This window comes from Oncorhynchus nerka, linkage group LG24, assembly GCF_034236695.1.
Source record: "Oncorhynchus nerka isolate Pitt River linkage group LG24, Oner_Uvic_2.0, whole genome shotgun sequence".
Lineage (NCBI taxonomy): Eukaryota > Metazoa > Chordata > Actinopteri > Salmoniformes > Salmonidae > Oncorhynchus > Oncorhynchus nerka.
This window is the reverse complement of record NC_088419.1, coordinates 25818379-25835368: the sequence shown is the minus strand read 5'-3', so window position 1 is coordinate 25835368 and position 16990 is coordinate 25818379. Positions and strand designations below refer to the sequence as shown.

General features: G+C 41.7%; 2 protein-coding genes across 5 annotated transcripts in view; both read left to right on the top strand.

Annotated features, from left to right (window-relative positions):
• LOC115107732 (solute carrier family 35 member F1-like) overlaps positions 1 to 807 on the top strand; it is a 153085-nt gene extending 152278 nt beyond the window's left edge. The window contains exon 8 of the mRNA XM_029631318.2: positions 140 to 807. Coding sequence (XP_029487178.1) covers positions 140 to 364 — 225 coding nt within the window. The 3' untranslated portion in view covers positions 365 to 807. The remainder of the gene's footprint in view (positions 1 to 139) is intronic.
• A 6011-nt stretch (positions 808 to 6818) lies between these two features.
• si:dkeyp-114g9.1 (uncharacterized protein LOC555399 homolog) lies at positions 6819 to 16552 on the top strand. 4 transcript variants are annotated; one of them, XM_029630687.2, is made up of 8 exons: positions 6819 to 7092; positions 8463 to 8742; positions 9118 to 9240; positions 10201 to 10458; positions 10874 to 10965; positions 12644 to 12825; positions 13985 to 14154; positions 15953 to 16552. In XM_029630687.2, exons 1-8 carry the CDS (start codon positions 6835 to 6837, stop codon positions 16132 to 16134), a joined length of 1545 nt encoding a protein of 514 aa, XP_029486547.2. In that variant the 5' UTR covers positions 6819 to 6834; the 3' UTR covers positions 16135 to 16552. The 4 variants fall into 4 exon arrangements, with proteins under 4 accessions (XP_029486547.2, XP_029486545.2, XP_029486546.2 ...); XM_029630685.2 differs by having other exon boundaries at positions 10147 to 10458; XM_029630686.2 differs by having other exon boundaries at positions 9100 to 9240.
• Positions 16553 to 16990: the final 438 nt, after the last annotated feature.

Genomic DNA, 16990 nt, shown 5'->3' with positions numbered 1-16990 from the left:
TGCCATGAGTAGCCCACAAGGCAGCCTCTTGGAATCTCTTTTTGGTCTGCTATTACAATGCCCTCTGTGTTACATCTCATCAGACAGAGATTTTTCACTATTTCTTAGTTTACGGAGAGTGTTTGTGTGTCTGTTCCAGTTTTCAGGGCTCTACCTCCTGTCCTTCGTCATCATCATCCTGGGTCTGGTGTTCTACACATCCTCCTCCACCTATGTGGCACAGGACCCGCGCGTCTACAAGCATTTCCGCAACGCCGGCCACCCCATCACGGACACGCCCACTCTGAGGCCCCTGGAACCCTCGGTGACCTATACCAGCCTAAGGCAGGAGATAGAGGAGGAGCCTCGCATCAGGGTGGCTTGAGAGGGTGGGGCCTAATCATCCACTGCCCCACCTCCCCAGATTCTGTACAGAGAGAAGGATCACTGAATGATTAAAAAAATTATCGAAAACATGTAGCAAACACGCAAAAGTACACTGTGATCGCAAACTGTGAATAGATAGCAGTGGCTATTTCTGATTTTGAAGATTTGTTTCATGTATAGAAATATACTGTTACCCCATCACGTTCCCTCGTACTGTACATTTGACATGTTTAGAAGGTTTTGTGCTTAAGACTTGTGTAAATGCTAAATTGTGACTGTTTCCTTTTTTACATGAGCACAAAACGTTATTGCATTTTAAGCTTTGAGTTTGCGTTGTGGGTTATTTCAGTGTTTAATTGTTCCTTCAAATTGATCTCTTTTTGTAAAACTGCCCCGTTAAAGTATCATGTCCAGAGGTACGATAAAGTAATATACAGACTTAACATGAGTCAGTGCCTTACTATGTATTACTGTTGTGTGTTAGAGCTGCACATTATAAATGGCCCCTTCCCTGTCCAGCATTGTCTGAGGACATTAGATACTGATGCAGCCCCTACAGTTATATTCATTTATAAACTGGGTGGTTCGAGCCCTGAATGCTGATTGGCTGACAGCCCATATACCATGGGTATGACAAAACTCTTATTTTTACTGCTCTAATTATGTTAGTAACCAGTTTATAATTTGTAATAAGGCATCTCAGGGGGTTGTGGTATATGGCCAATATACCACGGCTAAGGGCTGTATCCAGGCACTCCACGTTGTGTCGTGCTTAAGAACAGTCCTTAGCCGTAGTGTATTGGCCATATACCATACCTCCTTGTGCCTTATTGCATAGGGTGGTGCACAATTAGCCCAGTGTTGTCCGGGTTAGGGTTTGGCTGGGGTAGGCCGTCATTGTAAATAAGACCTTGTTCTTAACTGACTTGCCTAGTTAAAAAAATATATATAAATAAAATTGCTTAACTAAACTATACTTAGAACACTGTGGATTGCTTCTCTGCAGTACATTTAGTCTGACCTTACAACTACTTACCCACAGATATGACAACTTTCCATGTTGGAACCATTATCTCTTGAGGCAAATGGGTATAAAGACAAATATATCAGGATTGCTAATGGAGTGAAGTGATTATTGTACATTTGGTTCATTGTTCATATGTACTGTACACTGAACTCTAGTTGATAGAAAAATAAGAACTGATTGTAAAAATGTGATGATTACAATGCACTTGTCATTCCAGAATTGTGCTGTTCTCTTTTATTGATTGTCCAGCTGCTGGACTGCATTTTAAGTGTGTTGCTTTTTTATTCCCTGCTGGATTTTATCCAAAGCACATTAATCAAATTATTTGGAACAGATTTCTTTCGAAGTATTATTATTCCCTGTTTTTTGTATTATATTTGATTTATTTTGGTGTATTGGAGCACTTGCTGTCAGAAACGTTAAACCTAAAATAAAGTATCTTTGTCTGAAACGCTGAGAATTCGGTTTTAAGAAAAATCACACCACTCAAAACATGTTACCAGGAACATTATTATTATTATTATTTTCATATCAATTTGGGGTTTCGGTGAAGATTCGCGCAAAGAAACACAGAAACAGTAGCACTATTTGCAACTGAATATTGTTGAGTGAATGGTTGGGCATATACAGATAACATCATCCACAATTCATGATGGAGCTCATCACTGTGCAGGTCCACAACTAAAACAGCAGAAGAGCAGGTCATGTTGAAACAGTCAACTGTTCATTTAGTTGTTCATTTTTATTATATTCTGGAATACAGTATGTAGAACATTGTAACATTCATTTTGGCAGTCCGAGCAAATGCGCCTTGGTCATAGGGACTTCAGATTGCAATATTTATTTATATACAGTACCAGTCAAAAGTTTGGACACCTACTCATTCAAGGGTTTTTCTTTATTTTTACTCTTTTCTACATTGGAGAATAATAGTGAAGGCATCACAACTATGAAATAACAAATGGAATCATGTAGTAAAAAACAAGTGTTAAATCAAAATATATTTTAGATTTTAGATTCTTCAAAGTAGCCACCCTTTGCCTTGATGACAGCTTTGTACACACTTGGCATTCTCTCAACTAGCTTCATGAAGAAGGAGTTCCCACATATCAGCACTTGTTAGAGAACTTGTTGGCTGCTTTTCCTTCACTCTGCGGTCCAACTCATCCCAAGCCATCTCAATTGGGATGAGGTCAGGTGATTGTGGAGGCAATCTGATGCAGCACTCCATCACTATCCTTGGTAAAATAGCCTTTACACAGCCTGGAGGTGTGTTTTGGTTCATTGTCCTTTTGAAAAACAAATGATAGTCTCACTAACCAGATGGGATGGCGTATCGCTGCGGAATGCTGTGGTAGCCAAGCTGCTAAGTGTGCCTTGAATTCTAATTAAATCACTGACAGTTTCACCAGCAAAGCACCCCCACACGATCACACCTCCTCCTCCATGCTTCACAATGGGAACCCCAGATGCGGAGATCATCCATTCATCTACTCTGCATCTCACAAAGACACGCTGATTGGAACCAGATTTCCACAGGTTTAATGTCCATTTCTCGTGTTTAATGGACCGAGCAAGCCTCTTCTTCTTATTGGTGTCCTTTAGTAGTGGTTTCTTTGCAGAAATTCAACCATGAAGACCTGATTCAAGCAGCCTCCTCTGAACAGTTGATGTTGAGATGTGTCTGTTTCTTGAACTCTGTGAAGCATTTACAGTTGAAGTCGGAAGTTTACATACACTTAGGTTGGAGATATTAACACTATTTTCAACCACTCCACAAATTACTTATAGTTTTGGCAAGTTGGTTAGGGCATCTACACGCAGTCATCATACCGCTCAGGAAGGAGAGGCATTCTGTCTCCTAGAGATGAACGTACTTTGGTGCGAAAAGTGCAAATCAATCCCAGAACAGGAAGGACCTTCTGAAGATGCTGGAGGAAACAGGTGCAAAAGTATTTATATCCACAGTAAAACGAGTCCTATATCGACATAACCTAAAAGGCCGCTCAGCAAAGAAGAAGCCACTGCTCCAAAACCGACATAAAAAAGCCAGACTACGGTTTGCAACTGCACATGGGGACAAAGATTGTACTTTTTGGATAAATGTGCTCTGGTCTGATGAAACAAAAATATAACTGTTTGGCCATAATTGTCACATGAGTTGACGAAGCAGGTATGGGGAGTCAAACATTTAATATTGAACGAGACAAGAACAGCGTCAGTATACAAGAAAACAAAGACAAAAAACAATCAGTGCATCCGCAGGGAACAGAGCAAGGGAACTGACAAATATATGGGAGGAAATAAACGGATGATGAGTGAGTCCAGGTGAGTCCAATATCGCTGTGCGTAATAGATGATAGGAGTGAGTGAAGCAGGGCAGCCTGGCGCCCTGAAGTGCCGGGGGACAGACGTGACAATAATAACCATCGTTATGTTTTGAGGAAAATGGGGAGGCTTGCGAGCCGAAGAACATCATCCCAACTGTGAAGCATGGGGGTGGCAGCATCATGTTGTGGGGGTGCTTTGCTGCAGGAGGGACTGGTGCACTTCACAAAATAGATGGCACCATGAGGTAGGAAATTATGTGGATATATTGAAGCAACATCTCAAGACATCAGTCAGGAAGTTAAAGATTGGTCGCAAATGGTTCTTCAAAATGGACAATGACTCCAAGCATACTTCCAAAGTTGTGGCAAAATGGATTAAGGACAACAAAGTCAAGGTATTGGAGTGGCCATCACAAAGCCCTGACCTCAATCCCATTGAAAATTTGTTGGCAGAACTGAAAAAGCGTGTGCGAGCAAGGAGGCCTACAAACCTGACTCAGTTACACCAGCTCTGTCAGGAGGAATGGGCCAAAATTCCCCCAATTGTGGGAAGCTTGTGAAAGGCTACCTGAAACATTTGACCCAAGTTAAACAATTTAAAGGCAATGCTACCAAATACTAATTGAGTGTATGTAAACTTCTGACCCACTGGGAATGTGATGAAAGAAATAAATGGTGAAAGAAATAATTCTCTCAACTATTATTCTGAAATTTCACATTCTGAAAATAAAGTGGTGATCCTAACTGACCTAAGACATGGAATTTTTACTTGGATTAAATTTAGTTTAAATGTATTTGGCTAAGGTGTATGTAAACTTCTGACTTCAACTGTATTTAGGCTGCAATCTGAGGTGCAGTTAACTCAGTTAACAGTTAACAGTTAATGAATTTATCTTCTGCAGCAGAGGTAACTTGTGAGTCTTCCTTTCCTGTGGCGGTTCTCATGAGAGCCAGTTTCATCACATTGCTTGATGGTTTTTGCGACTGCACTTGAAGAAAGTTCAAAGTTCTTGAAATCTTCTGCATTACTGACCTTCATGTCTTAAAGTAATGATGGACTGTCATTTCTCTTTGCTTATGTGAGTTGTTCTTGTCATAATAGAGACTTGGTCTTTTACCAAATAAGGCTATCTTCTGTATACCACCCCTACCTTGTCACAACACAACTGATTGGCTCAAACGCATTAAGAAGGAAATAAATTCCACAAATGAACTTTTAACAAGGCACACCTGCTAATTTAAATGCATTCCAGGTGACTACCTCATGAAGCTGGTTGAGAGAATGCCAAGAGTGTGCAAAGCTGTCATCAAGGCAAAGGATGGCTACTTTCAAGAATTTATTTCACACTTTTTTGGTTACTACATGATTCCATGTGTTATTTCATAGTTCTGATGTCTTCACTATTATTCTACAACGTAGAAAATAGTTTTAAAAAATAAAGAAAAACCATTGAATGAGTAGGTGTGTTCAAACTTTTGACTGGTACTGTAGGTTTTTTCAAAACGTTATATGATATGCTAAAGTGGGTCCACACATATGCAGCAAGATATTAAAACAATATCAGTCTACAGGTAACTGACAAAATAAAGGAAACACCCTCATAGTGTCATAATAGGGAGTTGAGCCGCCAGAACAGCTTCAATGTGCCTTGGTATAGATTCTACAAGTGTCTGGAACTCTATTATTTGGCGTTTGGTTGATAGTGGTGGAAAACCCTTGTCTCAGGCACTGCTCCAGAATCTCCCATAAGTGTTTAATTGGGTTGAGATCTGGTAACAGAAAGACAGACAGACAAACAGACACACACCCTTTAAAACCCCTATGCTCCTTTGAGACACATTTTTCAAAGTCACTGAGATGTAGCCAAAATAATGGGCAACTGGGCATTTTTATACATGACTCTAAGTATGATGGTATGTTAATTGCTTAATTAACTCAGAAAACCACACCTGTGTGGAAGAACCTGCTTTCAATATACTTTATAACCTTAATTTACTTGTGTTTCCTTTATTTTGGCACTTACCTGTACATGGAATATCAGAGAAACCACATCATTTATCTCTTACTTTGCATAGTGCATTGCACTTCAAATACAATACACAATCATAACATTGCCAAAAGTTTAAAGGAAAAGTTGCTGTCTTATGTTAGGTCTATAAAGTGCTAACAATATTCTGTGACAGAACACTGAGCCAATCACAGCACAGCTAGAGAACATTACCAACCCCTACGCTCTGTATTTTCCGTTGGCAGCCCCACCACTGACATTTTTCATTTTTTATTTTTTATTTAACCTTTATTTAACTTGGCAAGTCAGTTAAGAACAAATTCTTATTTACAATGACAGCCTACCCCGGCACCTCTGGGCCAACTTTGCACCGCCCTATGGATCTCCCAATTATGGCCGGATGTGATGCAGCCTGGATTCGAACCAGGGACTGCAGTGACACCTCTTAGCACTGAGATGCAGTGCCTTAGACTGCTGTCCCACTCGGAAAGCACTGAGCTAGGCTGAAACACCTGCTTTTTGGAGCTGCCTTATTCAAAAAAGCAAAAACGAGGCCATGTTTGTTTGCAGCTTTATGAACTCAATTATTTATGAATGTTTTACATTGTTTGCAAACTGATATGTGGCACACATTCATGCCAAAATAACATGCAAAACATGCAACATCCTCTTGTTTTCTGCTAAAAATGTGGGGCTCAAAACAGGTCACCACTGGGAAGGAGTTAAATTACCATTTGATATTTGCATTTTCTAAATGGATTGGCTGTGGTAATGTATTAACTGTAAAATCCTGATGATCACCACGCAATTAGATGGAAAGTCCAATTTACCTAATGGTATGGTAGGCTACCTATATACATAATTGAATGGTACAACCTGAATAGGTGCGCTTGATTTAGATCGCACCGGGTTAGTTTGCCCTTTGGAAAAGCCTATTCATCATTTGGTAGCTCACTAGGCGAACCCCACTTACTCGGCGCGCCAGGCAAGCTCGTGCCCAGGTATTAAACTCCCTGCTGATTTCCCGTTTGACTGCAACAATGGTACGTTCCTAAACCTTTAAATTCCTCTCAAGCATGGCCGACTTTGGCAGGTGGCAAATATGGCACTCCGTGAGGATAGTTGGGAGGATGAGTTGCAGGGACAGTTCTTGCCTTTATCCGCTACTTCATTCGAGGTCAAAGAAGAAAGTGAGGACCCACACGGAAGCTCCAACACGGGGATACTAGACTTAAGTGACGAAGTCTTTATTCTCATCCTACGACGGCTGGATCCCACGTCTCTCTTGAGAGTTGGGAGCACCTGCCGAACCCTGTTTCGAGTTTGTTCCTGCAACTCACTGTGGACAAAACACTTCCAGGTAATGTAAATTTAATTAGACTTTAGTATTTTCTTTTATGTAGGCCTGAAATTTGCTGATCCTCTTTTGAATGAAGTTGGTAGGCTATGCATTGCCCCAACTACAGACTTACGCAAGGTAATGTAATTTAACCAACATTTGTATATATTACTAGTAGTTAATTAAAGGATAGGTACTATTATGGTGTAGTACATTAACTTTAGCGATACTGCCTTTGCCCTCGATTCGCAGAAAGAGTCAATGTCTGTCCACTTGCAGTGGATCTGTTTTGAATGTGGAAAATGCTCCGTACATTTATTTTCTCCATTAAGTAATCTAACAATGAATGTATGTTGCGATGTTTATTTAAATTCTTCTCTCATTGAAAGAGACTGAGTGTCTAGCCCAATATCGGACTAAAGGCCTTAACGTTACTCCTTTTTGTCCAAGGCCCTTACATATTCCGTTTAACGGCGAATTGGCTCGAAGCCAATACAAATACGTGAATCGATCATCTCTGTATAGTTTTAATAACATACATCCTTTCTACTTTTCGATCACATTAAAATAATTTCACAATTTAAGTTGCAGCGGACAGTAGCTTTCAGTGACAACACGTTTGTGGGGTCGTAGTAATTATCCATCTGCGTCCTTTTGGATAGGCAGATGGCTAATTAGCACAGGTAGTCTGTTTTCTGTGAACAAGTGCTGTAACATGAAAATATGACCGCGTGGGAACCCTAACCCTGTAAAGGTGCGTCAGTTGAACCGTTTTGGGAATAGTAATTCTCTCTGATATGAAATAAGGTTGTTTTCCAAACCTTACTGCATTCAATGTCTGTTAATGTTCAGTCCCAGCGTCAGGGGTCTTAAAGCTGCAATGTGTTACTTTTTGGGTGACTGACCAAATTCACAAATGTTAAAGCTCAGTCTTAAGTATAAGACGTGGTAGATCTGTTCTGTGCCACTTCTATGCTTTCCATTAAATTGAGTTTAGCTTAGTTCTGGGTAGAGAAATATTTCACAGCGTTTTAGTGTACAGAAGACCCCATTGTCCAATGACTTATGTTTAATGTAATGGAACTGAGCCATGATCAAGGGCTAGTGGGTGTCCACCCCGATGTGCTGCATGTCATGAGAGACGATTTACACGTTTTTGGATTACTTCGTGCAAAATATTGTTTGCATTTTCTCAATGCGACATGGACATTTGGAGACTCCTGTTTCTGTGAATTGAGAATGAGGACTGTGTCGCTAAGGCTAGTCAAATTCTGTGCTACAACAGTAAGAGTTCTGTAAATGGATACCAAGTCTTTGGTTGAATCATATCTGGTCTAACAATCTGTAGCTAGCATTGCACGTTCACTAGGCTTTTTCTTCTCTCTACGCAGACCTCATTTGGAGTTCGGTTTGCCACCGCCACCTGCTCCATCTCTGCCAAGAGTGCCTTCCGTTTGGTCTTCATGTGGCGAACTCTCTTTAGAAACCTGCATTGTAACCGGTCTCTCCAGGAGAAGCTCTTTGCAGAGATCCCATTCCCGCCACACAAGTACTGGGTCCAATGGCTGGTTCTGGAAGAGACTGTTCCTCTGCCCTCCGTGAGACTGCCTTGCACTGACATAGAGAGCTTATGGGGAATTGAGAAGGAAGTGTTGGAAGGTAAAGTCCAAGGTAAGTTAATTTATTTTAGGAAGATGTAAAGCCGTATTCATATTAGCAGTTTGGCTCCTCCTTGTCTTGATATTAAAATTGCCCCCCCAGACCATCAGGCTTCTGAATAGCTGCCACTAGTTAGCTACCTGCTCCCCTGTCCCCCTTCCTGCACCACCCCAATGGTAATTTAACACGTTGCAGATGAATGTATGTATGTTTGTGTTCTTCCCTGTGACCTGCATTGTTGGAGCTCGGCGCTTAGGCTCTTCACTGTAGCCTGCATGTACGTCTGCAACCCTGTGCATGTGACTAAACTCCCTGAATCTAAATCAAGTTTGTCAGGTAGTGGAGGAATGTTGGTTAATATTGCAACAGTGTTTTGTTCTTTGGCAGAGAAAGATGAGGATGATGGCAGAATGCTGAAGTTCGAATGGAAGGAGCTGTATGCCTTGGCCCTTGAGCACCATGGAAGCATTGCCAAGGTTTTCCAGCATGTTCTCAACCAACAGAGCAATGGTAGGTTGTATGGGCCATACCACGTTTAGCTTTTCATTAGTGCTCTTTGTTCAGTCAATACTCTGTTAATTTGCTAAAGGTGGGTTGTTGCTTGAATAATTAAGATGTGTCTGCTTTCTACAACCAGTTATGAATTGCAATCTCTTTACGGTGACTGCAATGGGACTCAAAGGTGGTTCTGTCCTTTATTGCCAGCTATGAGCCTGCTGCCATATTGTTATTCAGATTGACTTTTTGGCAGTGCAGACGAAGGCTCCTGATTGTTGTGTTGTATCTATGGCCAACTTACTTGTGAATTCTGGCCAGAAATATGGCTGTTCCCAATGGGTAAAGAGAATGTTCTGTTATTTTTTTTTTTTGAAGTTGATACCACACCTATAAGCAATGACTTTATTTCATCTTCAAAACACAGCTCTGATCTTACTCATCATACCCAATCTCTTGAATGTTGTACTGGGAAGCACGAAATTGCCATTTTACTCAAATACCTTTTTGAGCCATATCCCCCTTGCTGGGTTTTGGTTTATGATGGAAGACATCAAGGTAAAAAAAAGTGTATTTTTGCTCTGCTGAGCTGCTTCAAAGTGGTTCAGCTGATATGGGGAGCAGAAACTAGACGCATGGTTTCAGTCTGAGCTGTCTCCCTCTGGATTATAAATCATTTTCTACTCTCTGGACTGAAGCCCTGCCCTTCCTTCGTATGCCTTCTTAAACTAACAGCCTAAGACTATAGGTAGAGCAGCTAATGGCCTTCAGGCCTCCCTTGTATCTTATGATACCAAAGTACTTACAATCTGAGTGGCAGACGGGCATTGATCGATGTCCATCGATAAATTAGTCATGTTTTTGGGCTCAGCTGGCTTTAGATGTATTGGAACATAAATGCAACTTTACCCCTTGACACAGTGCATCCACTTGAGCTAAAGGTTTCTACCCTGATGTGGACTTCTACCCTACCAGACCACTGTGAGCTGGAGGCCATGTTCAGTCAGTACAGCCAGTGTCGGTTCCAGTGGCTCTTCACCTACTGGTTGTTCCGCCAGCCAGTGCCCTTCGACAGGCAGCTCAGGGCCATCTACCTGCAGTGGCAGAAGCACAGCAAGAGGAAGGTGGTGTCCTGGGGAGGAACGTTGTGTGACATCCGGTACCTGGCCTCATTGCATCACATCACTTCCGACTACTGGCGGGGCAAGCTGGCCCAGGGTGATGAGACTGTGGGTAAGTAGCGCTTTCAGATATTTCTCCTCGCCCCACTTTTAATTCTGCTTTGTGTTAATGTTATGCACATTCATGGCACACACTCTTATTTGGAGTGGATTAAATCTTTAGTTCTGGATTTGTTTTAGAACAGTGCCCCCTCGGGTCATAACCATAATGACTGAAGTGTATTTATATTCATTTTCTATGCCTCAAGAATATCATACCATCTTGATTTCTAACTAACGGTGTAATTTCTTTAAATTATTAATTGGACCGGTGAGTATAGGTCAATGAATAAGCCTCTCCATGCAATGTTACCCTGTGGTGCTCTGTACTGACACGTCTTGTACAAGGCCTCCTGTGATCAAATGGCTCAGCATGGAGCTCTCAGGGCTGCTGGCTTTAGTCAAGTATCTATTCTCCTTCCTCCCAGGAATTCAGACGGTGGAAAACTATTTCTCCATGTGCAAATCCCTGGTGGCCTGGATTTTAGGGCGTGACTGGGGCAGATTGAAAAGCAAAAAGGTATGGTAAAGGACTTTCTATTCTGCCCGTGAATGACTTGGTGTCAGGGAAAGTGAGTTGTGTACCTACTGAAATGTTTTTGCCCACACTGATTTTAGCACCATGCTGAAAAAATGAGATGCCTTCAGACTGCTTCTATACAAATGACATTTTGGCATCTATTCAGTAGTCGTTAGTATTCCATCAGTGTGCATCTCCAGAGCATTAGCTCTGTGCTGGTGGTTTCACAAGTCACAGATTGAACAGGCAGCAGGAAGCTCGCAGTCTTATGTAATGGGCTGCTAAATGTATTATAGAACATATCAGTGATTGTCCTGCTCAATTACACTTCATGTGTGACTCCAACTAAGCTGCTACAATGCACTCCATAGCAATAGTCAAGGACGGTGTTACCAAGAGAATTGGTAACATCAGATTGGCACATAAACTGCTTATGTAACCAATTATGACAGATTATTTTCTCATCTGGTTTAACCTATAGAAATGGAAAAGCACCTGTGACATGTTGCCATGAGCAGCAGCTCAGATTGAGATGCGCGTGATGCAAGACTCTGTCACACAGTATCTGCTCATGTGCACAGATTCCCTTCACTGTTACAGGATGGTAGCCACGGGAAGTTGAGCCCCACGCTTCAACACTTTTAGTAGTGAAAATTGACACTGCTGTCTACCTTCTGTCTGTCATATTAGAGTCTACTGTATGACCGTTGCCTAAATGACATATTATCCTTTCAAAACTGGTTTCAACTCCCCTGGTCCATAATCCCTTCATGATGTGATCACTTATTAGCCTGTTGTATTGAATTGTTGCCTGCTTAGTGTTTATGTTGAAACTTCAGTGTTTCTATGAAATGTTTGACTTTTCTCTTGAAAAATCGATAATCTCTGAGACTAACCTTGTAAAATAAAGGGGATATGTGGACACCTCTTCAAATTATAGTATTTGGCTATTTCAGTCACACCTGTTGCTGACCGGTGTATAAAATTGAGCGCAATCTCCATAGACAAACTTTGGCAGTAGACTGGCCATACTCAAGAGCTCAGTGATTTTCAACGTGGCACTGTCATAGGAGTGGCGTACAGCTCACCGCCATAAGACTCTGGAGTGATGACTCACTCCCCCATCGGAGTGTGATGGACTAATCTGGGTTTAGCGGATGCCAGGGGAACACTACCTGCCCCAATGCATAGTGCCAATTAACATTTGGTAGAATAATGGTATGGGGCTGTTTTTTTTATGGTTTGAGCTAGGCCCCTTAGTTCCAGTGAAGGGAAACTAACTCTACAGCATACAATGACTTTCTAGATGATTCTGTGCTTCTGCACAGAGCCCTGACCTCAACTGAATCAAACACCTTTGGGATGAATTGAAATGCCGACTACGAGCCAGGCCTATTCGCCCGACTTCACTAATGCTCTTGTGGCTGAATGGAAGCAATCCCTGCAGCAATGTTCCAACGTCTAGTGGGAAGTCTTCCCAGAAGAGTGGAGGCTGTTGTAGCAGCAAAGGGGGGACCAATTCCATATTAATGCCCATGATTTTGGAATGAGATGTTTAAGTTTGTCCACAAACATTCAGTTTGCTCATGTGTTTTTGTATTTCAGCTTCTGGCTGAAATAAAACTTAAGAGCAGCCAACATTACATGCTAAGTGTTACTATGTGTTACCTGAGTGCAGGTGTACGAGGACACGCTGGAGGGTGTGTACCTGCTGCTGAGGAGGGAGATGCAGGAGACCCTGGTGGAGCACGAGAGGTTCTGGCAGGTGGCCAAGGTCCAGATGACCCGAGTGTGCACCCTGGAGGAGACTGCTGGAAACTATGTCAACTGGAAGATGAGTGAAACACTGCCCTACTACAAGTATGTGTCTTCTAAAGTTTGGGCTGCATAATCGGGATTTCAGATTCTTGCGGGAATATGGGATTACTGGTTGGGGTTGGAAGAAAATTAACTAGAAAAGCCTCTTGACCTCTTCGCAGTCACTGCTTGACTTCAATAACCTTCCCAATTTTAAGACTCATTGTGTTTGGCTGATTCTGGGCTACCTGATGTGAATTTGGCCTGTGAGGTTGTGATTAGCTAGAAAGTGATTCTACTCTATTAAAAGTGAGTTTGACTACTTGAGGGGTGTGCTGCTGGTATGCTCTTTGACGGGGCTTTGAAGCCGGGGGGGAAAGCAGTGAGTATTGGGGCACTGCTGGTAGCTTCAAACACAGTGCCTGCAGCGCAGCACCCAGCGCTATCCACTGTCAGTCGATCTGTTTGAACTTGAAGACCACTCATCCCCTCGACCTATACAGTGAAGTTCATCAGAAGCACTCAAACCCAGAGCTAGAGTCTTTTACCCCAGAGATGAATGACATTTTTCCAAATTGTGTTTTTCCCCTGCCTTAAGGGATGAGGAGCTGAAAAAGCCCTGACTGGCTGCAGGACAATTTAATGACTGCTTGAGAATAAAAAGCCTTTCACAATGGTATCAAAGTAATATTTAAAATGCCCTTAGTATTCAGAGCCTGGCTGGGTGAGTCATTTAATATTCTGATAATCTGCTCCCAAATTTAAGGCTTTGAAGAAAATGGGTTGTTAGCATAACTTGCGTTCTCTGAAAGTTACTTTGGCCACAGCACTTTTCTCTGAAAGTAGACATCCCTAGTGATTTGGGTGTTGAATATAATGAACAGTTCATTGTTCTAAGATGAGAAATTGCCTTCATAGCACTTCACTGTTTTCCCGCACATGCTATTTTCCATCCTCTGTGGTTTGATCATGTAAAATGTGTCCCTGCTTCTAATAGAATGCTGCTCAAAGAAACTGAATACTCTTTCCTTGTTTACTTTTAGGGGTCTCAATTCAGGGCCACCCACCTATTAGTATCTGCCTTCTGTCTCACTTCATCTTGTTTCATTTCTATCAGGAACATTAGGCGTTCCATGCATTCTGTCATTTATTAATATTAATTTAATTTTAGCGAGATGCCCATTAGAAATGACTGAAGTGTTGAACTCTGGCCATCCCTCAGGCTGTACATGGTGTCAGGCAACATGGTTTACCTAGACCACGTGCAGGGCTTCCTCCACAGGAAGAGGCTGGTCCATGACTGGTTCTTCATGAAGGAGAACACCTGGGTCAGACAGCTGCTGCCTGGGGACCTCTACCCTCTGCTGGAGTTTGACACTAAGATCTCCCAAGGTATTGTAGAACCTCTATTCCCCTGTATATATCCATCCGATCAGCCACAAGGTCTCCAGTATACACTGAGTGTACAAAACATTAGGAACACCTTACTAATATTGAGCTGAACCCCCTTTTGCCAAAAGCGTTCCACAGGAATGCTAACCCACGTTGACTCAATGCTTCCTACAGTTTTGTCAAGTTGTCTGGATGTCCTTTGGGTGGTGGACCAGTCTTGATACACAGGAAACTGTGTGGCAAACCCAGCAGCATTGCATTTCTTGACACAAACTGGTGTGCCTGGCACCTACATAACCCGTTCAAAGACACTTAAATATTTTTTGTCTTGCCCATATACACTGAATGGCCCACATTCACAAACATTTCTCTAGGCTTAAATCCTCCTTTAACCTGTCCTCCCCTTCATCTACACTGATTTGAAGTGACTTTAACAAGCGACATCAATGAGGTCATGTCTGTCATTGCAGGTATTATGTTTTGTACACTTTATACCCCCCCCACCACTGAATCAGCCACATAATGTTCTCTGGAGACTCCGACGCTTAGCTTTCCCTCTTTCTATTGAGTTCTTCAACGCTGTCCTTTCTCATTTATGTTCTTACTATACTTAGTAAAGTCATTGCATTTGCATTTTGAGTTACAGTTCATATGAAATCAGTCAATAGAAATCAATAAATTGGGGCCTAATCTATGGCTTTCACATGACTGGGCAGTGGAGCAGCCATGGATGCGCCTGGGAGGGCATAGGCCCACCTAATCAGAATAAGTTATTTTACAACAAAAGGGCTTTAGACATAAATAATCAGTTCCTTGATATGTCATGACTGTCAGGTGGCTGTATTATCTTGGCAAATGAGAAATGCTCACTAACAGGTATTTTAACGATTTGTGCACAATTTGAGAAATAAGCATTTTGTGTATTGAATGTCATGTGTTGCTGCTATGTTGTCTTAGGTCTCTTGTGTAGTATTGTGATTTGTCTATTTTTAATCCCTGTCCCCGTAGGAGGACTTTTGCCTTTGTAATTGTAAATAAGAATTTGTTCTTAACTGATTTGCCTAGTTGAAACATGGGACCAACATTTTATTTAGTTCAGTATAGTTTAACTTGTAGCGTTGAGGCAGGTTTTTTTCAACCTTGAAGGACTCCTTTCTTTCTGCATTACAGAAGTTCAGGTTTACAGCCTCATTGCCTTTCAATTTCAATGTTCCTGCTTTGGACCACATTCATGTTAAACACTGCATGTCAGCTCAATCTGTAACGCTTTAGACTGAATAGAGCTGTACATGACGATATTGATCGTAATCAGTATTTGATGGTGACAAAACAAATGTTCTTGGTTGGCATGCATTTCTCCTGTACATCGGGGGAAATCCCCCTCCAGGCATTCAGGGTGAGAGGTATTGACTGCAAATGGTTTGACATTTAACCTGGGCTGTGCTACAGCCATCCATCACTGGCCATGACATGTTGTCAAAACACTGTAAAAAGCCTTAATTAGGATTTAGTACCTGTGCCTGCCAACAGCTATGTGACCCATGGGCCTGATCATAGATTGACACCCAAAGGGGCCATTTGTCTTGTTTTACAAGCTTCAAATAATGGCTTTGCAGGTCTGTTCCTTATGCTGCACCTTTAGTTCTTCAAATACACACAGCAGCTAACCTTTGTTTTTACACTACCGGTACTCACTGTATTAGTGTTCCTAGGAGGGTTTCCTGTAGTGGATGGCTGTACAAATGCTTTCATGCTTACTGACTGCAGGGCTATTGTCTGATACGGTGTCTCTTTACAGACAGTCTGCATGGAAACTCCATGCCAGCCCAGCTGAGCAGGGTGATGTGGCTGTACCTCCACTCTGGACAGACACTCTTCCTGGAGGCAGTGAAAGGCCTGGTGCTGCAGTCTGCTCAGGCCAGTCTGGGACACTTCTGCAGCCTCTCCCCTGGTGCCTCTATTCAGCCCCATGTCAGCTAGCTGGCTAACGCAGATTGACCACTCCGTTTTAGAGCCTCTATGAGATGTACAGTACCACGTTGTTCTTTACTGGATCCAGTGTCCAGTGCTTTTATCACTTTTTACTGTATTTTATCACCACTCAGATTTTAGCTGGTGAGCTGGAATTAATCTAGATTTTAAATGAATTTTTAAACTTGAATCTTTATCAATAGTTAATGAAATGTAGGCTATTGATTTACATTGTAGAAACCTTGTTTGCTGTCATGTAATTACTCTACAGCCAACATTTGGGGCAAGCCATTGAAGTGATGACATTGCTCAATCATTCTCAAATGGTAAATGTATTCTTAATCAAAGCCTAACAATTCTTGGCCAATTAACAGGCTAGAAACTTAATAGTGCTGGGTTGCTGTATAATGAATAAACAACTCTGACAAACTTACTTCTGATTTGTCGATTCTAAGTACTGAAAATACTGCATGAACACTTATTTTAACTAAATATAATACATCAATAAAATCTATTTAGTCTCAAATAAATAATGAAACATGTTCAATTTGGTTTAAATAATGCAAAAACTAAGTTTTGGAGAAGAAAGTAAAAGTGCAATATGTGCCATGTAAGGAAGCTAACATTTAAGTTCCTTGCTCAGAACATGAGAACATATGAATGTTGGTGGTTCCTTTTAACATGAGTCTTCAATATTTCCAGGTAAGGTTTTAGGTTGTAGTTAATATAGGACTAATTCTCGCTCTACCATTTTGTATTTCATATACCTCTGACTATGGATGTTCTTATAGTATCGCCAGCCTAATCTCGGGAGTTGATAGGCTTGAGGTCATAAACTGCACAATGCTTGAAGAGCTGCTGGTAA